This window comes from Phacochoerus africanus, chromosome 14 (assembly GCF_016906955.1).
Source record: "Phacochoerus africanus isolate WHEZ1 chromosome 14, ROS_Pafr_v1, whole genome shotgun sequence".
Classification (NCBI taxonomy): Eukaryota; Metazoa; Chordata; class Mammalia; order Artiodactyla; family Suidae; genus Phacochoerus; species Phacochoerus africanus.
Window position 1 is genome coordinate 16,436,375 of NC_062557.1, and position 23,890 is coordinate 16,460,264.

The 23,890-nt window shown below is 41.9% G+C and overlaps 1 protein-coding gene across 1 annotated transcript; it reads right to left on the minus strand.

The window, feature by feature from the left end:
- Positions 1-435: 435 nt before the first annotated feature.
- Positions 436-23,509, minus strand: EFCAB3 (EF-hand calcium binding domain 3). The gene is made up of 9 exons (XM_047759131.1): positions 23,421-23,509; positions 20,167-20,243; positions 17,370-17,513; positions 15,843-15,914; positions 14,111-14,225; positions 8,527-8,720; positions 7,999-8,183; positions 3,397-3,519; positions 436-762 (listed from the first exon to the last, which is right to left on the minus strand). The coding sequence occupies exons 1-9, from the start codon at positions 23,492-23,494 to the stop codon at positions 436-438; spliced, it is 1,311 nt and encodes a 436-aa protein (XP_047615087.1). The 5' UTR covers positions 23,495-23,509.
- Between the last annotated feature and the right edge of the window lie 381 nt (positions 23,510-23,890).

A 23,890-nucleotide genomic window follows, 5' to 3' on the forward strand; every position in this document is an offset into this window, starting at 1 on the left:
TTCCCTGAAATTGAAAGGTCAGTGACATCTGCTGCCTCTGGCCTCTTTCACAAGCAAGAAAAAAACTAATGCTGCTTTAGTCACATAAACTCAGATGCTTGTTGCTGAGAGGCCAATTAGGAGTTCAGAAGAACAGACCTGTGTTGAGGTTAAGGGCCAGCTTTGCTTTTCTCCTTCCTACTGAGGCCCAGGCACTTTTGAGCCAGGTGGGGGCAGCAGAGTGCAGCTGGTTGCTGGGGGAAAAACAACCTGGCATTTATTTACCAGTAAGAATTAAGAAAGGGAGACCATAGTATGACAAACTGTTTTTACTGGTCAGAATTCAAAAGATGTCAACATTTCCAGCTGCTAAGAATGTACTAGACAAAAGCAGGAATAATTCTGATATTTATGAAAAAGTAGTTTGCAATGAGCTGTTTAGAAAATGCAGAAATTTCATTGTCGAAAACCTTTGCCACCTTTCCGTTTTCTTTTTCTTCCTGTGTCTGTATCACATTCACTGATATCCGAAGAGGAAGGGAATACAGAATTGTGGAAGGAATTTCTATTCACGTAGGCATCATGTAACCTTAAGTCTTTTGGGGAAAGTAATTCTTGGCAGACATTCCAGGACCATGTATAAGTAGAAAAGGTGTCATAAAAGGACTCGTTTTTACTGTCTATTCCAATCAAATCCCCTCGGATCTTTCGCCAGAGGTTTAGCATTTGTTTCCGGTGCTCAAGGGCAATTCCCAAGTTATAGTTATCCGTAGCCCTCTTTACCTGCAGTGAGACAGCAGAAGTTTATAGCAGTTACCGTAAAATATCTCTGGTTTGTGGACCACAATGCTAAATATCCCAAGAGTTATGTTCCCAGATTACTTGAAAGTCACTGAATTTATTTATCAGGTAGTGTCTCTTGAGGACATGTGAGTTAGGAGTTGAAGGACAATGGAAATATATTACTTGGGGAAATTTCATTAATTAATTTTTATAATGAGAAATTATAGTAAGTTTTATAATAATTTAAAAATATAGTAGACTAAAACAAGGGGGAAATGTGGGATGGAGATAGTGTCTGGATATAGCAGAAGTGCCAAGGATAGCACTCAGTCCTGCCTAGGGCAGGGAGGGAGAAGATGTTGAGCTAAGTAGGTCCTTGAGGTTTTATGAAATTGGGGGAGGAGGTGGTGATGGGAAGGTGTTCCAGGGGGAGGGGACAGATAAACAGAGGCAACGAATCCAGGAGCTGGTAGCGGGAGGCAAGACACTTTGGTATTGCTAAAGTGTCAAATTTAAAGTGGGAGGGAAGGACTGATGAGGAGAGGCAGGCCAGGTGTAGTTGCTACACCTGAGGCCCTAAGACTTGTTCTCAGGGAGTTCCCATGTGACTCAGCAGGTAAAATATCCAGCGTTGTCACTGCAATGTCTTGGGTTGCTGCTGTGGCATGGGGTTTGATTCCTGGCTTGGGAACTTCTACATGCTGTGGGTGTAGCCAAAAAACAAACAAACAAAAAACACCTATTCTCAGTGAGGTTGGGGAGCCCTTTTGTCAGTGAAAATGGTGTTGTAGTGAGCTAAATCCCTCAGTTGTGTGTACCATCGTTGAGAGGGAAGCATTTGTTTCTTAAGCAGGACAGTGACAGGTTGCATCTTTAGCTCTCTTCTCCAGAGCAGCTGTGTGGAGAATGGGTGTAGCCATGAGATAACAGGCTGGAGGTTGTTGTCTAGGTAAAGCCTAATGAGGGCCTCAGTTAAGGCAGTAGTAACAGGATGGAATAAAGGGGACAGATTTGAACAATATTTGGGAGAACGGGAGTAGCCAGATTTGGTGATTGGTGAGGAATGAGGAAAAAAATATAAATTAAGGAAGGCTCCTGGCCTTCTAGCATCAGTGCCTGAGCAGACGGTAGTATCAGCAACTGAGATATGGAATCCCCAAGGAAGAGCCAGGTGGATGTAGAGGAGGATGAGTTCGGTTTGGGACACGTGCCGTTTGACATGCTGGGAGACAGCAGGGTAGAAATGCTCATCAGGAATCGGTGAGATGAGACAGCAGTCCTGGTAAGAAGTCTGGGCTAGTGACAGTAAAGAGTCTTCAGTACATCGGTGAGAGCCCAACGAGGAGGAGACTGAGATAGCTCAAAGAAAACGCACCCTAGCCGTTCCCTCACGTGATGCAGAGATCCCCAGGGTTCTGCTGCGCCTGCCTTATAGGGATGCCAAAGGATTGGTCTTCTCAAGTTTCCTAGGCCTTGGGGCACCCGGTACCTCAGGACTGGAGCCCTTTGGCTAGAAGTGACCTCCGTTTACTCCATAAATTTTTGCTGTGATGAGACAGAGGTTGGGAGCCCACTCCTTTGCGTTCTTGTGGCTGCAGCAGTATTGGCCACTGTGGTTCCATTTATTGCAATGTACTACTACTGCTGCTCCTTTCCTTCTCCATGTCTCCCGCCTTCACTCCTGGCTCACTGTGGGTAGGAACTATGGTTTTTATTCTGTGGTATCTCCTAATCCCACTGGATAAATATTTACTGAACAAATGAATGTATATGATAAGAAGAGCAACAGAATGAGACCAGAAAACTAGGAAATATCAATACCTAGGGGGTGAACACTCAGGAAAGAGAAGAGAGGAAAGAACACAGAACTACAAAGAGAATTGAAGATGTGGATTGTAAAGGCCAAGGAAGTAGAAAATGTCAAGAGTTTGATCATTAGTGTCAAATGCAGATGGGAGGCGGCATAAAACAAATACACTCCAGTCTGTCTCTGGAGTACAATAGTTGCTATGCTCAGACCACAAAAGTAGATAACAGAGTTGTGGGTAAGAGCGTGTTTTCTGGAGCCAAGCTGCCCATGCTTATAGTTCTGGCACACATGTCCTAGCTGTGTGCCTTTGGGAAAGTCACCTAACCTCTCTGTATATATCTGTAAAATGACAATGAATAACAGCGCTTGCCTGACTGTACAGCACATGTACTTGTAAACTGCAGTGCCTGCCACCTGGGAAGCATATTTAAACTATTTGGTTTTTTTTGTCTTTTTAGGGCTGCACCCTGGCATATGGAGGTTCCCAGGCTAGAGGTCCAATCAGAGCTGTAGCTGCCAGCCTATGCCACAGCCACGCAACGTGGGATCCAAGCCACATCTGCGACCTACACCACAGCTTATGGCAACGCCAGATCCTTAACCCACTGAGTGGGGCCAGGGATTGAACCCATATCGTCATGGATACTAGTCAGGTTCTTAACCTATTGAGCCACAGGGGGAATTCTGATCTTCTCATATTTTGTTGTTTTATTTTAAAGAAAGAGAGCAGAAAAAAAAATCTCCTGGGTTTATGGTTGTAGTACTGAAGTGGAAAACATTTCTGTCAGTGCTTTCTGGGAAGGTGTTCAACAGTGACTACTCACCTGCTGTTTAACGGCAGCGGCATCAGACACTGTCAAGTTCTGCTTTTTCTTGAGCATTTGGTCAATGGCAAGGATGTCAGTTGGGTAGCCTGAGTTAGGGTCGACAGGCTTTATATCTGCTGCCTTTATACATGTTTAAAAAAAGAAGGTTAGTAATTATTTTATTTCAATAAAAAAACAAAGACAATACACAGAAGTATATTGTATTATGAAAGGGTTTGTATATGATTTATAAGGCTATTTCTATACCAATTTCAGCTGTTTGGGGGCACCTGATATAGTGCTATGTGTTAATGGGTGTCTAGAAATTTCTTCTTTTATTTAATTTAATTTTTTAAATTTTTTCATTTTTTTTTTTTTGCTCTTTAGGGCTGCAGTCTCAGCATATGGGGGTTCCCAGGCTGGGGGTCTAATTGAAGCTACTGCCAGCCTACACCACAGCCACAGCAACACCAGATCTGAGATACATCGGTGACCTATACCACAGCTCACAGCAATGCCAGATCCTTAACCCACTGAGCAAGGCCAAGGATCGAACCTGCAACCTCATGGTTCCTAGTCTGATTCATTTCTGCTGCGCCACAACAGGAACTCTGCAAACTCTTTTCTTTTTCGCGTTTTAGGGCTGCTCTTGCAGCATATAGAAGTTCCCAGGCTAGGGGTCAAATCAGTGCTGCAGCTGCCAGCCTACACTTGCTGGCCTACACCACAGCTCACTGCAATGCCTGATCCCTGACCCACTGAGCAAGGCCAGGGATCAAACCCACATCCTCTTGGATACAAGTCAGATTTGTTTCCGCTGTGCCACAATGGGAACTCCCCAAACTCTCTTTCTTAATAGTGAAGCTGCTTATGAGAGAAGTATTGACCAGAGGATGGTTTATGTGTGGGATGGATGTGGAGGGTAGAGAGGAGCCAACTCCATCCTCACCCAAACCGCCAAAGCATTGAAAATGAATGTGCCCTCCACAGAGTACAACATATACTACTTCCAAAATTGTCATACGCAACCAGCCATCTGTTGTCCCTGTTCCTGGACTGCTGACCAATGTTGGTGGAAACCGTGTAAATGATGCGGCTGGCTCTCTTTGAAAATGTGTATTACCCAGTCCCAGCCAAGCCCTTAGTACTGCAGACATGACTTTTCTTCATTTGCTGTAGACTGTCTCACAGTCCTCATAGTGGTTGCTGGACAACCAGACCTTAGCCAATGATCTTGTCTCAAGTCTATCTAACATGAATTCTGTTAGCTCTTCTTTCCACCTGAGGATTTCTCCATTGTTTAACCCATTTTTCTTCCTTCCCTCTTATATGTTAGTTTTCCCGGTTTTCCGATGCCAGGGTATCCCCTTTGTATCTTTATTTTTTGGCCTTCTGTACCTTATCCCTTCAATTTTCCCCTTTCCAGAGTTGGCTCCGTGGGTGTATGATCTGTGCAGTTACACAAGACCTTGTACTTAGAATGGCCCTGAGTTGGTTTAATTCTTACCTATTTTTGAACAGGGAGCCCTACATTTTCATTTTGCACCAGGCCTAGCAAGTTATAGAGCCAGTCTTACCCCTCTCCTGTCTTCAAACATCTTTAGTTTCTCTTCTCTTTGAGCAGTCGTTTTCAGCTTTGGCTGCATAGTGGAACTTTTAAAAAATATCGAGGCATGGGCCCCACTCACAGAAGTCTGATTTAATTGGGTAGGGTTGTGGCCTGGGCACCAGGATTTTAAAAGCTCTCCCTCGAGGTTCTTGTGCAGCCAAGATTGAGAACCAGAGCTCTAAGGGTTCTTCCTCCTGGCTACAAATGTGCTTGTTTCTTATGTCCTGAAATTGCCCAAGAAATGGCAAAAAGACAAAAAAAAAAATTACTACTCTTTGTTCAATTCAGTATATAAGTATTCAAATCTGATTGTTCTTTGGGTCTTCATTCTCCCAGGTACATGTAAAATTTAATAAAATGTGCATACTTTTCTCCCGTTTATCTGCCTTATGTCAATTTAATTCTCCAGCCCTGCCTTAAGAGGGTAGAGGAGAAATTATACCTCACCTACAGTCAAAAAGTGCAAAGTCTGTCATTTTGGTAGATATTGCCAAATTTCCCTCTGTAGAAGTTGAATCAATTTATTTGTTGTTGTTGTTGTTGTTGTTTTTTTTGTCTTTTGTCTTTTTTGTTGTTGTTGTTGTTGCTATTTCTTGGGCCGCTCCCGCGGCATATGGAGGTTCCCAGGCTAGGGGTTGAATCGGAGCTGTAGCCACCGGCCTACGCCAGAGCCACAGCAACATGGGATCCGAGCTGCATCTGCAACCTACACCACAACCTACACCACCTCAGTGGCCGGATCGTTAACCCACTGAGCAAGGGCAGGGACTGAACCCGCAACCTCATGGTTCCTAGTCGGATTCGTTAACCACTGCGCCACGACGGGAACTCCCAGAAGTTGAATCAATTTAAACTCCTATCTGCAATTTATGAGTGTGCCATATGTTTTTCAGCCTTCTGATCTTGGGCAATTTAATATGGAAAGATAATATCTCAGGGTAGCTTTAATTTGGATCTTTTATGAATAGTGAGATTGAATATCTTTTCTTTTCTCTTTTTCTTTTTCTTTTTCTTTTTTTGCCATTTCTTGGGCCACTCCCACGGCACATGGAGGTTCCCAGGCTAGGGGTCGAATCGGAGCTGTAGCCACCGGCCTATGCCAGAGCCACAGCAATGCGGGATCCGAGCTGAGTCTGCGACCTACACCACAGCTCACGGCAACGTCGGATCCTTAACCCACTGAGCGAGGCCAGGGGTCGAACCCGCCACCTCATGGTTCCTAGTTGGATTCGTTAACCACTGAGTCACGATGGGAACTCTTCTTCTGTTACTATTTTAAACAAGGCAAATTTACCTTCTTATATCTTCTATCTTCTCACTGGTTCTAACTGGTGGTTTTTGTGTTGGGCTGGGGAACTGAGTTTTTCACTCCCTTCACTAAAAGGGCATCCCTTTCAGATTCTGGTTTTGTAGAGGTTTTAGTCCCAGTCACTCACCTACAGGGTTCATATCTCCTGACCCTGGATAGTCATCAAAACCCTAACCCCTAGACATCAGGGCCTAGATCCAAGTGCTTCACGTCTTACCCCATCCCTCAGCCACTCACAGGTCTTTCATGAGCATCCCATTCTAGCCGTAGGTTCTCCTTGCTTCCTGAAACATTCCCTTTCTTTTGAATGACATTTTATTTCATCTGGTATTTCTGTACAGTCACATGACTCTGTGTGATGGGCTGGGTATGGTGAATGAGTATATCAGTGGGGTAGTATTGGCTCAGTTACTTTCTTTCTTTCTTTTTTTTTTGTCTTTTTAAAAAAAGGCATAAGGAAGTTCCTAGGCTAGAATCGAATCAGAGCTGTAGCCGCCGGCCTGCACCACAGCCACAGCAACACCAGATCCGAGCCATGTCTGTGATCTACACCACAGTTCCCAGCGATGCCGGATCCTTAGCCCACTGAATGAGGCCAGGGGTCTAACCTGAGTCCTCATGGATATTACTTGGGTTCATTACTGCTGAGACACAATGGGAACTCCAGCTTAGTCACTTTCATTATAAAATGTGAATGTTCTATTTCTTGGTTTCTAATAAACATTTATAAATATGTAGTACATTAGATTAGATGTTGTAATAGACTAGATGTAATATACTACTTAGCATATTAGATTTACTATACTATATATTTATTTATATTATGAATACAAACATGTAGTAATAGACATTTATAGTATTTAGATGCAGTGTATTGTAGTATTTATACGTGGTAGTACATATAATAGTTATGGTAGGCATAGATGTAGTAGATATAATATACATATATGTTGTATAATAAATATAACATGTAGTATGTTAGATATAAATAAGTAATATATTAGATGGTAGTTATGTATTATTGAAAAATAAATCAGAGAAAGGAGATGGGGTATTGGAGGTTGTGATTTTATTTAAATCTATATTATATATCTATATATTTTTGGCTGTACCCTCAGCATGCAGAAGTTCCTGGGCCAGGGATTGAACCTGCGCCACACCAGCAACCTGAACTACCGCAGTGACAATACCTGATTATTTTTTGTGTCTTTTGTCTTTTTTAGGGCTGCACCCATAGCATACGGAAGCTCCCAGGCTAAGGGTCAAATCGGAGGTACAGCTGCCGGCCATAGGCACAGCCACAGCAATGCAGGATCTGAGCTACGTCTGTGACCTTTACTGTAGCTCACGACAATGCCGGATCCTTAACCCACTGAGCAAGACCAGAGATTGAACTTGCATCCTCATGACAACTAGTCAGTTCATTACCACTGAGCCGCAGGGGAACTCCTTGTTATTATTCTTATACTCTCTATTCCCAACCCCAAGCCTAAGATTGTATTTTTCAGTGAGTTTAAAACTGTACGTTGAAATTAAATGAAATATTTATACCTGGGCTTTAAATTTAGGAACGTGGTTATAGAATTTGGTTTGAAATATAATGACTGAAAATATTTGTCATTAAAAAGCATATTTCTAGTTCTGTTAAGTTAGAACTTAAAAACCTAAGTATTTAACTGATATGACATAATCTAAATCTCACCTGTGTTTTCCAGTCTTTTTTATGGAAAAAATAGTCCTCAAAGAAATTCAGAGGCTCCTTTTTCCTTAGCATTTCTAATTTCTGTACGTCTTTGAATGGCTTTCCCATCACTACCCCATCCACATTAGGAAACAGAGGAAAGATGGGTATTTTTGAATATGGGCTATCTGAAGGAGGGTTGCATCCTAAAAAGATAAAAAATGGTATCACGAATAGTGTAAGAAGAAATTCCCATAAAAGATGTGCATGTGGTGCCTCTTTTGTTCTTTGTCCAATCATTTCCTCAGTGGCCATGACACCCCTTCTTCATTCTCCTGCTCCCACCATCCACCCATCAACAGACTCTCAGCTTCATCCAGGTGCCTGGGGATTCAGGTAAGACGTACATTTGCTTTCAAATGCTATCTGTGTCACTCAGAATAGGCCGTGGCCCTACTCTTAAAGCACTTGGCATCTAGTATTTATTTCTGACCAGTAATATACAAATAAATTCTTTACAACAGTGGGGAGAGGACAAATGGCTCTTACTCTTGAGATCTTCAAGAAATTTAAATAAATCTTTTTCTTCCGTTATTGCAATCCGAGCAGCATGAGCAAAGGCAGCTGTGCTTGAGCTTGGAGGTGTGCATATGTCTGGGATAAATCTCCCTTTTCCATAACCCAGAGTGTAGGGGCTCCATGCCATTCCTGAGGTGGTTTCTTGGAATTTTCTTCGGAAATAGCTAGGAGAAAAAAAAAGGGTAATCCAGAGATGGTTAAAAAGTGCTACAGTTCTACTGAAAAGGTGCCTGACTGATGGATAGAAAGAAAAAATGTTGCAAGTTATATATGCTGAATTCGTTCATTTTAAATTTAATTTGTATATTCATTCTATATTATTTATTAAGTGCCTGTTTCTGTGATGTTTATAGAATATCCACCGATACTTTCACAGGCCATTTGATTACTTTATATGTGTAGTCTCTTGGCATTGGTTTCCTTCCTCTTTCCCCAAACTTCCCAGTCTTATCTAGAAAACTACCTATCAATTATGCTCCAAGACATAATTTTAAGTGGTACTGAGTCACGACAGGAACTCTAAGAAAGAACTCATTCTAAATGTTGGCGCTGCTGCTGCGAATGTTGGGTAGGAGATGTGCTGATGGTGTTCTGTTTGGAGTCTGGTTTATAATCAGGTACTTCCTTCCCTAGCCTTGAACCCATCCAGCCACAATGTTCACACTCACCTCTGAAAATAGAATAATGCTTGTTTCTCTGAGTACAATTTAATTCCTACTAGATTCTTTGAGGCTCCACCTTTCCTTTCTTTCAAAGTATTCTCTGAAGACTCTATGGCTCTGGGTGTGGTTCTCAAATGCAGAGTCAGCAGAACTGGAACTTGTTAAAATTACAAATTCTTGGTCCTCACACAAACTTCCTAAATCAGAAACAGTGGAGCCCAGGAGCTCCCGTCACGGCTTAGTGGGTCATGAATCTGGCTAGTATCCATGAGGATGCAGGTTCAAACCCTGGCCTCGCTCAGTGGGTTAAGGATTCCACATTGCAGTAGCTGTGGTGTAGGCTGGCAGCTGAAGCTCCAATTCGACCCCTAGTCTGGGGACTTCTCCATGCTGCAGGTGCGGCCCTAAAAATTAAAAAAAAAAAAAAAAAAAAAGGAAGAAAGAAAGGAAAAAAGAAAGAAAGAGTGGACCCCAGGAATGAGCTCTGACAATCACTCCAGGTGGTCCTGATGCCTGCCCAGGTCTGAGAACTGCTGCTCTAGTCTATGAAGCAGTTCCCTTCCTTGAAACACTAATCTTTGTTTGATTTGTTATACTTAGAACTATTTCCTTTCTTCCCTCTCTCCCGTCTCTTGCTGCCCTCTTTTCCTTCTGTTTTTTTTTTTCCTGTCTTTTTGCCTTTTTCTAGGGCCGCTCCTGTGGCATATGGAGGTTCCCAGGCTGGGGGTTGAATCAGAGCTGTATCTGCCAGCCTATGCCAGAGCCACAGCAATGCGGGATCTGAGCCGCATCTGTGACCTACGCCACAGCTCACGGCAATGCTGGATCCTTAACCCACTGAGCAAGGCCAGGGACAGAACCCGAAACCTCATGGTTCTTAGTCGGATTAACCACAGCGCCACGATAGGAACTCCTTCCTTCTCTTTTAATTTTTTTTTTTTTTAGTAACACAGGTTTTCCTTAAACATCTCTTCATCCTTGGATGTCTATTCATACTTAGGAGTGAGAGTAAGCACTCTTTAAGGCCAATTGGAAGCTCTTTGGTGTGGTACATCTTATTGAGTAGGAACTTGACTGTCAGGTAATTGGTTGGAGCCTTGCTTCATCAAGGGACCTTTTTTTAGGCTGCACCCATGGTATGTGGAAGTTCCCTGGGCCAGGGATGGAACTGCACCACAGCAGTGATGGAAGCCACAGCAGTGACAGTACTGATCCTTAACTTGTTGTGCCACTAGGGAACTTCTCTCATGCAACTTTTTTTTTGGCCATGCCTGCAGCATAGGTTTCTGGGCCAGGGATCAAACCCTCACCATAGCAGCAACCTGGGCAGCATACTTAACCCTCTGAGTCCCAAGGGAATTCCCTTATGCTACTTTTAACTAGTCTTTCTGTTTTGGGCTCCCCCTGACTTTAGAGGTTCCTAGTGTCTCAGTTCCGAAGCATTTCAAATGTTCTGCAGTGAGAAATGGCTTCCTTCTGGATCTTCTACACTGAAGGTACTCAACTTTCAGCTGCTTTTGATCTCACTAGCCAGTAAACAGTCATCTGTTTCCTTTCCAGCTTCCAAAATTATGTGTATATCTTTTATTTGCAGTTCTTCCTGTTTTTGTGTTTTCTTTTCTTTTCTTTTTTTTTTTTGCCTTTTCTAGGGCCACACCCATGGCATATGGAGGTTCCCAGGCTAGGTGTCCAGTTGGAGCTGTAGCCACCAGCCTACACCACGGCCACAGCAACGCCAGATCCGAGCCACGTCTTTGACCTACATACAACATAGCTCACGGCAACAGTGGATCCTTAACCCACTGAGCAAGGCCAGGGATTGAACCTGCAACCTCATGGTCCCTAGTTGGATTTGTTAACCACTGAGCCCGCGACGGGAACTCCTGTTTTTGTGTTTTTATACCCTCTAAAATAAATAAATAAATAAATAAATAAATAAATAAATAAATAAATAAATAAATAAATATTTTGCTTTTTAGGGCTGCACCCATGGCATGTGGAAGTTCCCAGGCTAGGGGTCCAATCTGAGCTACAGCTGCTGGCCTATGCCATAGCCACAGCAACGCCAGATCTGAGCTGAGTCTGTGACCTACACCATAGCTCATGGGAACACCGGATTCTTAATCCACTGAGCGAGGCCGGGGATCGAACCTGTGTCCTCATGGATACTAGTGGGGTTTGTTTCCACTGAGCCACGACTGGAATGCCCTCTAAAATTTTTACTATTATTTTAATGCAGTTTCAGAAAGGAGAATAGGTAAAAACATGCATTTATTCTCAATATATGCTATTTTTAAACCCTCTGAAATGTGGCTTTCTTCTCATCATCCTTTTGGAACTGAAGATTACTTATTTCTTTTTCTTTCTTTCTTCCTTTTTTTTTTTTTTTTTTGTCTTTTTAGGACCACATTCATGGCATATGGAGGTTCCAGGCTAGGGATCAAAATCGGAGCTGTAGTCGCTGGCCTATGCCACCACCACCGCCACAGCAACTCAAGATCTGAGCCACATCTTCGACATACACCACAGCTCACAATAATGCTGGATTTTTTTTTTTGTCTTTTGTCTTTTTAGGGCCACACACACGGCATATGGAGGTTCCCAGGCTAGAGGTCCAATTGGAGCTACAGATGCCAGCCTGGGCCACAGCCACAGCAACGCCAGATCTGAGCCTCATCTGCAAACTACACCTCAACTCACAGCAATGCTGGATCCTTAACCCACTGAGGGAGGCTAGGGATCCAACCTTCGTCCTCATGGATACTGGTCAGATTTGTTTCTGCTGAGCCATGAAGGGAACTCCTTTTATCTTTTTTCTAACTTTTGATTTCTTAACTACCAAATCTAATTCTATCCATTCAGCCTCATTTTACCTGTCCTCCCTTTAGTATTTAATACTGGCAGAAAGTTTATTCTGTTGAGTTTGTCTGTGGCTCTAGCTTTTTGACTCCATATTATCCCAGTTCTCTTCTTGACTACAAATATTTCCTTTGCTGACTCTTTCTTTTTCTCCCATTCCATAAAATATGGTAATTCCTTATGGTTCTGTCTTTGGTCCTCTGCCCTTTCATCTCTCTCCTCTTTCATTTTATGCAGATTCATAGCTTATTTCCTCTATATTAAAATTTTCTAAGTTTATATATTTCTTTTATGACTTACTTATGCATTTCAAATATTATGGGACATTTCCACGTAGCTACCCTACTCTCATTTCAAATACTGCTTGTCTAGGAGTTCCTTACTTTCATTTCAAATACTGCTTGTCTAGGAGTTCCTTACTTTCATTTCAAATACTGCTTGTCTAGGAGGTCCCTTTGTGGCTTAGCAGGTTAAGAACCTGACTAATATCCATTAGGGTTCAATCCCTGGCCTTGCTCAGTGGGTTAAGGATCTGGCATTGCCACAAGCTGTGGCATAGGTCAAAGATGCAGCTCGGATCCTGCGTTTCTGTGGCTGGAGTGTAGGCTGGTAGCTGCAGCTCCAATTCAGTCCCTAGGCTGGGAATTTCCAAATGCTGCAGATGCCTCCCTAAAAATAACCCCCCCCGCCAAACCAAGTATTGCCCCTGCTCTCCCAGACTAACATTTTCTTTCCATTTGCTGGTTCTTAGTCATTCTGATGTTACTGTTTTTTTTTTTTTCTTTTTGAACCCACATCCTCATGGATACTAGTCAGGTTTAGATTTATTTCCACTGCACCACAATGGGAATTCCTGCTACTGTTTATCTCTCTCTTTTTTTTTATGGCTTTTTTTTTAGGACCTCACCTGCGGCATATGGAGGTTCTAGGCTAAGGGTCAAATCGGAGCTATAGCTACTGGCCTACACCACAGCCAAGGCAACGCAGGATCTGAGCCATGTCTGTAACCTACACCACAGCTCACGGCAATGCTGGATCCTTAACCCACTGAGCGAGGCCAGGGATCAAACCTGCATCCTCATGGATCCTAGTCGGGTTTGTTAACATCTGAGCCATGATGGGAACTCCCCGCTACCATTTATCTTGATTCATCCCTTTCTACTTTACTTTTTAAAAATGTTTTACTTTTTTATCTATTTATTTATTTTTAGCTTTTTAGGGCCGCACCTGTGGCATATGGAAGTTCCTAGACTAGAGGTTGAATTGGAGCTACAGCTGCTGACCTTCATCACAGCCACAGCAACGCAGGATCCGAGTTGCATCTGCAACCTACACCACAGCTCATGGCAATGCCGGATCCTTAACCTACTGAGTGAGGCCAGGGATCGAACCTACGTCCTCATGGATGCCAGTCAGATTCATTTCCGATGAGCCACGATGGGAGCTCTTGATCATGGTAACATTTAATTTTTGTAATACAATGATAGAAATCGACTGAGAAAATTCATCTTTAGTAATATTTGCTGGGAGATACACATTTGGGGGTGAGAATGTTTCCTCATCCTCATTCTCAAGTCTAATTCTGGCTCTGCTCCAGTCCAAGGACGACTTTGGGAGGTGTGAAGTTTCTGTACCTCATCCCCCAGGGCTTTTTGAGAGCCCCTGATAGTTCCAATGTGAATGGGAGTATTTTGTATTCAGTCTAGATTTCCAAGCTCACCCAAAATCATTCCTGGAAGTCTCATCCCTCTGCGATTCTCTAGCCTATGGCAGGAGAAGCTGATCTGTTTTGGTGTCTAAGGTCCTCAGTGGGGCCCTGAGATGGTCTGAATCAGCCTTGCAACTTCAGAACAGTGCTGTGAGGATGAAGGGATAAGGTTTATGTTGTGGCACATTGTATTTGTGTATTCATTTTTACCTCTGTTTTAGAGCAGATCCTGTGGAATAGGATGTTAGGGAGAGGAGGCTGCCTTGTTCATATCCTCATGAATACTACTGAAAAGGTCATTTTTGTTCTCTTCTTTGCTACCTACCTTACTATTTCCATTATAGCCCTTCTGGGTAAGGCTGTGGTCTCTACAAGCTTTGATAGGATTTCAAACAATAAGATCCCGGGGTTGCCAGCTAAACAAGTCTCCTTTTCTGGAACTATGGAGGGGGAAAAACAAACAAACAAACTTCAGAACGCCTTCTGAAAAAAAATTAACATAAAAAGTACTAACGGGACAGTCATTTTGCTGTATGATACAATATTAATACCAAGTCAAGAACCAGAGATTTATAGAAAAACATTCAGTCTGTTCTATTTGGTTAAAAGGTCATTTTGATTATTGAACAGACAAAATAATCATGGAATTTAAAATTAAATACGTTTAGTTCAGTGACCTCTAAGTAAATATAGTAATACATTTGACATAAACATGGATTTTAAGGGCTAATATCCTTCTAGGTAAAGGCATTGCTGATAAACATGTCTCTGGTGTGCAGGCAAAACCCTTGTTCCCACAGTGGTACTCGAGACAGTAACTTCTGTTTATCCTAAGATAGTTCATAGCTTATGAAAGGATGTATTTTTCAAAACTGCATATAGTACCTGGAATTTGGATTGTATTTATCCTAGAAAACATGATATGAGTATGGTTAGATTTTCCAAGGCAGCTTGTTAAACTCATTAACAATCCACTAGAGGACTAGTAACGGTAATTCAAGTAGACCTGCACTTTATTTATTTATTTATTTATTTATTTTAAGGGCTGAACCCGCAGCATATGGAGGTTCCCAGGCTAGGGGTCTAATTGGAGCTGTAGCTGCCGGCCACAGCCACAGCCACAGCAATGCAGGATCTGAGCCTCGTCTGTGACCTATACCAAAGCTCACGGCAATGCTGGATCCTTAACCCACTGAGTGAGGCCAGGGATCGAACCCGATCAGATTCGTTTCTGCTGCGCCACAACAGGAACTCCACCTGCACATCATTTATTACCTCCTATGAGAACATGTTCTCGAACCTCCAGCAAACTCTCCAGCCCTCACACTGAGGGAAGAGGCTTATCACAGTGAGGAAGATATTTTTCAGGAACAGTGAATTATCTACACCCAAATTGGCTTCTAAAAATATTTTCTCTGGAGTTCCTGTTGTGGCTCAGTGGTTAACGAACCCGACTAGCATCTACGAGGATGCAGGTTCGATCCATGGTCTGGCTCAGTGGGTTAACGATCTGGCATTGCCATCAACTGTGGTGTAGGTGGAAGAAGCGGCTCTGATCCTGCATTACTGTGGCTGTGGCATAGGCTGGTGGCTACAGTTCTGATTGGACCCCTTGCCTGGGAACCTCCATGTGCCACGGGTGCAGCCCTAAAAAGACAAAAGACCAAATAAGTGAATAAATAAATAAAAATATATTTTTCTTTTGTAAGAAGAGCACCTCCCAAAGTAGCACATGTACTTGGTAAAGAATGGAAGTACTATCAAAGGTGACCAAAATTTTCTACACCACTGCCCTAGTGTTCTCATTGGAGTTCAAAAAGCAGTGTTTCCTGCAGAAGGATTTGAGGCATTTAGGTTAAAATTCTAAAACTGTATAAATTTGCTTGGCAAATTTTGTTTTAGAGAAGCAGTACAAAAGTAAATCTCATCCTAGATTGCATCTTCCTGATTGGAAGCCTACATTTATAATATTGACTATGTTCTGAATTGCTTATAATATTGACTATGCTCTGAATTGCAACTATCCAATTGCCATCTCTTCAGTAATATCTACTCACCCACAGCCTTAAGGAAGCGGTTCTTATCTGTTAGCACGTTTATAAAGTCTGAGAAATTCACCTTCCCATCTCCTGGAACAGAGATCTAAGGCTCAGAACAAGGATATATTCACCTTCCCACTCTGTACCCACCTCCATATTTCTATTATTAGAATATTCCAGAGTTGTACCCCATTTCCCTTAAAATTAAGGCATAGCAAGTACTATTAGAGTGTTTTTGAATGAGAGAATAAAATTTTGGGCAGAGTTAGTGGAAACAAGTGACACATTAAATGGTGACTGATTCACATGTGGAACTGCTGCTGACTGAGTGGGGCATTGGGAGTTGGGTGGGGAGAGGGGAGAGGAGAGAATATGCTGAGGATATTCCACACAAGGTACCAGCTTGGGCTACTGATCACCAGGACAGTATACTCACAGAAGACATCACTTATATGCTTTGAAAATATCAATAAAAATGCCGTAGCATTTAAGATTCAATATAGATGGGCTCTAATAATGGAAGGAAGATTTGTACTAATATTATTCAAACGGAACCAAAGGGCTTGGATATCCCCAGTCAAGTAGGCAGATAGGTAGGGGGTCCCCACAGGAAGGGAACTAGGCATGGCTTTTGTGACATTAGAGAAGCCACTTTAGGCCTAAGCCATTCTGTGATCTACCCCAGACCTCAATGCTTGTCCTTGCAGAACAGGCCTCATAAGTTAATGATTTTAAAGGTACAAAGAACGTAAGAACAGGTATTACCAGGCCAGGGAAATAACCCAACCATTTTGGAGATAGTATATCAGTTGTAAAGCCTCCCAGTTCTGCTTCCGAAGGTAAAGATTAGCCTGAAGCACATTCTTGCGCTTTTTTCAGGATCCAAATCCCCTCAATCCCATCATTCCTAGAGCTTAAGGAATGATGATGTTGACCTTTGCTGACCCTTGTGACTTCAATCAACTAGAGCCTGGACTCTGTTGACTTTGCCCCAGTTATTTGCTGAATTTTCCTTTGCTCAAACCCCTTCATGAATATGCGTGCACCCTCAACTTAAAACCTCCTAAATTTTGTTCTTCCGGGGACCTACTGCTTTGGGGAATATCCCCAGTGTTGTTCTTACTTGCTGCAAGTAATAAATGCTTCCTTTTCCCACTCTTTGGCTTGGTTGTGTCTTTTGGCTCAACACCCACCAAGAGGCAAATCCAGTTTTTGGGTAACAGTAACAGGTTACTTTTTGAAATTGTCAATGATTTTGTATCTGTATTTCAAAGCACCCTCCAAAATGGACAACATGACAGGTAATCTGAATTTGATATTATGATAGTCACTTTTAGTTCTTACACAAAATTTTTCAAAGGATTGCCTATTTTGTAGCATTAATTTGATTCCATAACTTGTATGCATACCTCAGTGATATTTTTAAGAGAAACACATATGTGTACTTTTGGCAAATAAGTGAGGTTTCTTTCTTATGTTTCTATAGTGTTCAAGAAAAAAAATATTCATGAAAGCCTTTTATGAAAAAATAATAAGAGTACTCACGATCAATATCAGCACATCTTAATTCATTATAGACATCGCGCTTGGTTAGATTCATTCCTAACTTAGCTAAAGTGCACATCATTCCATGTAAATCAATACAGCCAGTTTTATCCTTGTTAAAGAAGTTGTAGGCATCTTGGAAAGCTGGGGAAATGGAATTGAGTTAGTCAGGGCAGTTATTTAAGAATAAATACATATTCTACAGAGTTCCTTTGTGGCACAGTGGCTTAAGGATCAGGTGTTGTCATGGCAGCAGTTGTGGTATGGGTTTGATCCCTTGCTGTGGGTACAGCCAAAAAAAAAAAAAAAGAAAGAAAAACCCACAACAAATTAACAAAAACACATTCTAATGGAATTAGGAGAGACAAAACAGTTGACTGGAGATCATGTTCTAAAGAAATGTCTACCAAGTACTCATATTTCTCTAAATTTGAGTACTTGGTAGACATTTCTTCTAAAAGACAGTGTCCTTCCATGAGATTTGAACTTGAATAAACTAATTGGGGGAAAAGCAAATATGTAGGCAAAACGGCTTTTGAGAGATGTCAACACCCTAATTCTTGGAATCTGTGAATGTATTATTTTATTATTATTATTTCTGCTTTTGAGAGTCACACCCTCGGCATATGGGGGTTCCCAGGAGAGGGGTCTAATTGGAGCTACAACTGCTGGCCTATTCCACAGCCGCAGCAATGCCAGATCCGAGCCGCGTCTGCGACCTACACCACAGCTCACGGCAATGCTGTATCCTTAACCCACTGAGCAAGGCCAGGGATCGAACCCGAATCCTCATGGTTCCCAGTCAGATACGTTTCCGCTGCACTGACGGGAACTCCTGTGAATGTATTACTTTATATGACAAAAGGGATTTTGCAGATGGAATCGAGGTAGATTATAATTATCTGAATGGGTCCCTTATGAAGCAAGAGAGATGTGGCAGAAGTGAGAGAGATTCAAAGCATGAAAGGGGCTTGCCTCACTGTTGCTGGTTTGAAGATGGAGAGGTCCTGTGATATGGAGTGTGGCGAATTAAGTGTCTGAGACAGGCTCCTGGCTGACAGCCAGCAAGGAAATGGGTACCTCAGCCCTACAGCCACAAGGACCTGTGTTCTGTCAAAAACCTGAACAAGCTCAGGAGCAGATTCTCCTCCAGAGCCTCCAGATAAGACACCCGGCTGGCCAACACCTTCATTTCAGCCTTCTAAGGCCCAGAGAAGAGGAAATAGGCCAAGCCACCTGACTTCTGATCTACAGAACTGTGAGGTCCGAATGTTTTGTATAGATCCAATTTTTTTTTCAAAGAAATACTCAAGGCCTTACTTAACTGGAACCAAAATTAGATATATATTGTCTCAAATTAGGAAATGAAGAAATAAATCCAGAGCAGGGAATACTCCAGGTAGCACCAGAATAAAACATTTCATATCACATTCAAGTGTTAAGCGTCTTTTTTTTTTTTTTTTTTTTAAGGGCCTCACCCTCGGCATATGGAAGTTCCCAGGCTAAGGGTTGAATTGGAGCTGTAACTGGTGGCCTATGCCACAGCCACAGCAATGCCAGATCCAAGCCTCGTCTGTGAACTACATTGCAGCTCATGGCAACGCTGTATCCTTAATCCACTGAGCAGGGCCAGGGATTGAACCTGCAACCTCATGGATACTAGACAGGTTTGTTACTGCTGAGCCACAATGGGAACTCCCCAGTGTTAAGTGTCTTGATGCACAAGAGTGATTAATACCATGGAGATAATGCTACCTGCTTATAATTGTGTGAAAAATTAACATCTTTCTCCTTTTACATAAGGCAGGCTTCTCTAGAGCTGAGCCTATCTCTGACTTGTTTCTTTTTTTCTCTGAGTATTTCCAGCATGTAGTAGTCATTCAAGCATTAATGCATCTTAATCAACAGATATTTACTGCATGCCTTCTCTGTGCCAGACGCTTGTGCTCTAGGTGCCTTCAGGATATATTAGTGCACTAAATGGACAAAGATCTCTACCTTTATATAAATTAATAAATAGGTAAGTTAGAAAACTTGTTAGAAGGTGGTAAGTGCTATGGCTTTAAATAAGTATTTGCTATTTAGATTAATGGACTGTAGCCAGGGTAGCTTATTTATTTTATCATTGCAATTTTTTTCTATCTATGAGAAATCCTGGGACCCTAGTTGTATTGATACTGCTCTGTTACTTGATTTCTACTTGCACTTACATTTTTTCTTTTCCACACAAGTTCTTCTTTGAACAAAAATATTTGGAGTTCCTGTCATGGCGCAGTGGAAAGGAATCTGATTAGGAACCATGAGGACGAGGGTTTGGTCCCTGGTCTTGCTCAGTGGGTTAAGGATCTGGCATTGCGTCGACGTGAGCTGTGGTGTAGGTTGCAGACATGGCTTGGATCCTGAGTTGCTGTGGCTCTGGCATAGACCGGCAGCTACAGCTCCGATTGGACCCCTAGCCTGGGAACCTCCATATGCTGCTGCGGGTGTGGCCCTAAAAAGACAAAAAAGGCAAAAAAAACCCCAAAACCCAGAGTACTGTAGGCAACCTTTGAAATTCCAGATCTCCATTAGAGGAAAAAATGATGAGAAATATTAAGGGGCTTTTTAAAAAAATTTAATTTATTTTTTGGCTGTACCCGAGGCATGTGGAAATTCCTGAGCTAGGCCTCCAACCCACGCCACAGCAGCGACACAAGCTGCTGCAGTGACGACGCTGGATTCTTAACGTGCTGCACCAAAGGAAAACTCCTTAAGGGGCTTTTGTTTATGACTTCATTTTGGGGATGGTTCTCATTACCTCGCATTTGTGAAAGGCTCAATTTCCTTTCTTTGTGCTGTAACTGGCATGGCAGAGGTCCTGGTAAATTTTTGTACCTGAGAAAAGAGATACACATTGAAACCAGCACATATTAGTTCCATTCATCAGTTTTTGCTGACACGAGTGCCTGTAAGCATCAACACATGTTCAGAATCACACCACCTAAGGGGTCTGTTACTGCCAATTGCCAACAGCTACAGGATGGAAAGTGAGAAAATGTTGGCCACTGAGGGCCACCTCTACCCTATACTTACCTAGCACCCTTACTCCCTTACAAAATCTGATTTCTCACATTTTATGAAATGGGAAACTGAGGCTCAGAGGGCTTAAAAACTTGCCCAAGTCACAAAGATAATAAATGGAAATGCTGAGATTCGAATTCAGGTTTGACTCCAAAGCTCCACAATATAAGCCTTAGGCTATTCTTACTGCTAGAAATACAAGTTGTTTCAAACTTTGAACTAGTTTAAACAATCTCATGGTGAATATACTTAGAGCAAAAATTTTGAACTCATGCTTATTTTACCACTTCGCCAAATTGTTTTTTCACCAGCATATGAGAGATAGAGCTGTATCGATCTCTCTCTTTTCTCTCTCTCTAGATGTCTCTATATCAACTGTATCTATTTCTCACTGAAAGAGAACAGTTCTTGAAAGTTTGGAACCCCAGGTGACCTTTCATTTCCTCAGGAAAATAAAATCTGGAAAAAGAGGAAACTATTAATGCTTTGTGGATATTTTGTATAGATATGCAGTAATTTATTAGTTTAGGAACATAAAAATGTATTATATGCAAAACCGGGTTTACTTATAATATGGTAATTTAAGAGTAAACATAATAATCAAAATTTTATGAATTAATTTTTATTTAAACTACATTTAGTTTTTTTTTTTTTCCTTTTTAGGGCTGCACTCAGGGCATATGGAAATTCCCAGGCTAGGGGTCAAATCGGAGCTGCAGCTGCTGGCCTATGCCACAGTGATGCTGGATCTGAGTGACATCTGTGACCTACACCACAGCTCATAGCAACACCGGATCCTTAACCCACTGAGCATGTTGAAAACCACATCCTCATGGATACTAGTTGGGTTTGTAACCCACTGAGCCAAAATGGGAACTCCCTAGAATACACTTAGTTTTGATACTAGTAGAACCAAAAGTTCTGAGAAATATGTAAGCTCAGCTTTTTTGACCGCGCCTGCAGCATGTTAAAGTTCCTGGGCCAGGGACTGAAACTGTGCCATAGCAATGACCTGAACTGCTGCAGTGACAATGCCAGATCTTTAACCTGCTGCGCCACAGGGGGACTCCTGTAATCTCTTAGTTTTTGTGCTTTCCGAAGAAGCAATTAAAAAGGTAAAGCTAGAAGAAATACTAAACATCATAGTTAAATAAAAAAATTATAGTTTATGAATTTAGTATCCTCTACAGAATCTAATAGATTTGGTTCCTTTTGACAGAGGGACCTGGGGAAAAAAAGGAGGTATAAGGTCTCAAAATGCACCATTCTCAACTTTTTGACATGGAATTGGATCTAATTAGTCTTATTTTGTCAGCTTTTACTAACATTGATTTCCTTTCTGTTACCTCCTTGATGCCTTTACTCAGATTATTTTATATTTGCTGTATTTTCTTTTTTTGTTTTTCTTTTCTTTTCTTTTTTTTTTTTGCTCTTTATGGCCGCACCCGAGGCATATAGAAGTTCCCAGGCTAGGGGTCTAATCAGAGCTGCAGCTGCCGGCCTACACCAAAACCACAGCAACATAGGATCCAAGCCACATCTTCGACCCACACCGCAGCGCACGGCAACACCGGATCCTTAACCCATGAGCAAGTCCAGGGATTGAACCCAAGTCCTCATGGATGCTAGTCAGATTTGTTTCTCCTGAGCCATGATGGGAACACCTAACATGTCATTGCTGATAAAAGTGTCAATTTCTTGATTTTGGTAACTGCTCTATGATAGAAAAGAATAGCTTTAGGAGTTCCCGTCATGGCTCAGTGGAAATGAATCCCAGTTTTTTTTTTTTTTTTTAAATTTTTATTTTACAATGTTTCAAAGGTTTACAGAACTTTAGATTTGGAATGGAATGAACCCGATCTAGCCTTTCATCTCATGTAGTTCCCTCTACATGTGGTATTACCAGTCTTTGCTTGATTGCTTTCAGTGACAATAAAGTCACTCCTTCAGAAGACAGATTTTTTTTTTTTGTTTGTTTTTTTAAGGGCCTCACTTGCAGCATATAGAAGTTTCCAGGCTAGAGGTTGAACCGGAGCTGCAGCTGCCGGCTTATGCCACAGCCACAGCAAAGTGGGATCCGAGCCGTGTCTGTGACCTACACCACAGCTCATGGCAACTCTGGACCCTTAACTCAATGATCGGGGCCAGGGATCAAACCCGCATCCTCATGGATACTAGTGGGATTCGTTTCTGCTGTGGCACAGTGGGAACTCCCCAGAAGATAGCTTTCATGCAGGGTCAGGGAACAATGAGGTCAAGAGATGTGGCTGCTATAAGGTTGTCTTACCCACGTCCCAGTAAAAAGGTCAGTAATATATTCCTGTAGCAATGGCATAGTCAAGGACACCGGGAGAAATACTCTCAAAGTGGCAAAGAAAATGGGTAACTGTGAGAGATGATAGAGGCTTTTTTTCTTATGATCTGATAAAATTTGCATCAGGCTTTCACTTTCAGTCATTAGTGGCTATTGTTTACTGGAATTTGTAGTTATCAGAAGGAGAAAAAGCTACCCTTAATGTCACAGGCAAATCTTCCTTCCCAATTTTAGTTCAAGTTTGTCATGGCTAATTTATGAGATTTCATTTTATTGGCCATTTTTGAGCTACAGACTCTTTATACTCCGACTTGCTGAGGGCTTTAGCTCTTCTTTATGATCCTCTAAATTTATTCTCCTTTAAACTGGAGCTTAAAATGTGGGGTATTCTATCCCTTCATACAAAAATAGCCTCTTATTTGGGAAAACAGAAAAGAGACTCTTTGTTTCTCTAATCAGAAAGGATGTGTCTTTTTTCTTTTTATAAAAAACATCTTTGATTCAGATATTTTGTTTTATAATTAACTTTATCACAGACTAGATATTTGAAGATCATTCTAACTTGTTTCATTATAACCTTTATGGGTATTTATAATATATTCATCACCTTAATAGTTCTTTAACTTAATTCTTTAATTTAATAATATATTTATCACCTTAATAAATTCATCACTTACCTCTTGCCATGGAAGTTGGGTACTTTTGTTAAAGGATTCAGCTTAAGTTTTGCTTTAATGTCAGAAACTGCCATGTGGCCAGTAACTCTGTCTGGAATTCAGAAGGTACAGTTAAGGATCAAATCACAGATTAATTTCTTGATACTCTTTTACAACTTCCCTGTTCAAGACCTGGAGTTTGAAGTCCAGGGTTTCAAGGAGTGGTAATATGTGCAAACACAAGTTAGAGGTATGTGCAAAGTTGGAAGGCCATGTGGAAGGGCCCCTTTACTATCCCAAGAGCTCTAAGCAAAATTTCTTGCCATTGCTCCCCCTGCAAACAGTATCATTCCAGGGAGCTCCTGTGTGGCTCAGTGGGTTAAGGATCTGACATTGCCACTGCAGTGGCTCTGGTTGCTGCAGCAGCACGGGTTTTATTCCTGGCCTGGTAACTTCCACATGCTGTGGCGGTGGGCCCAAAAATATGGTCT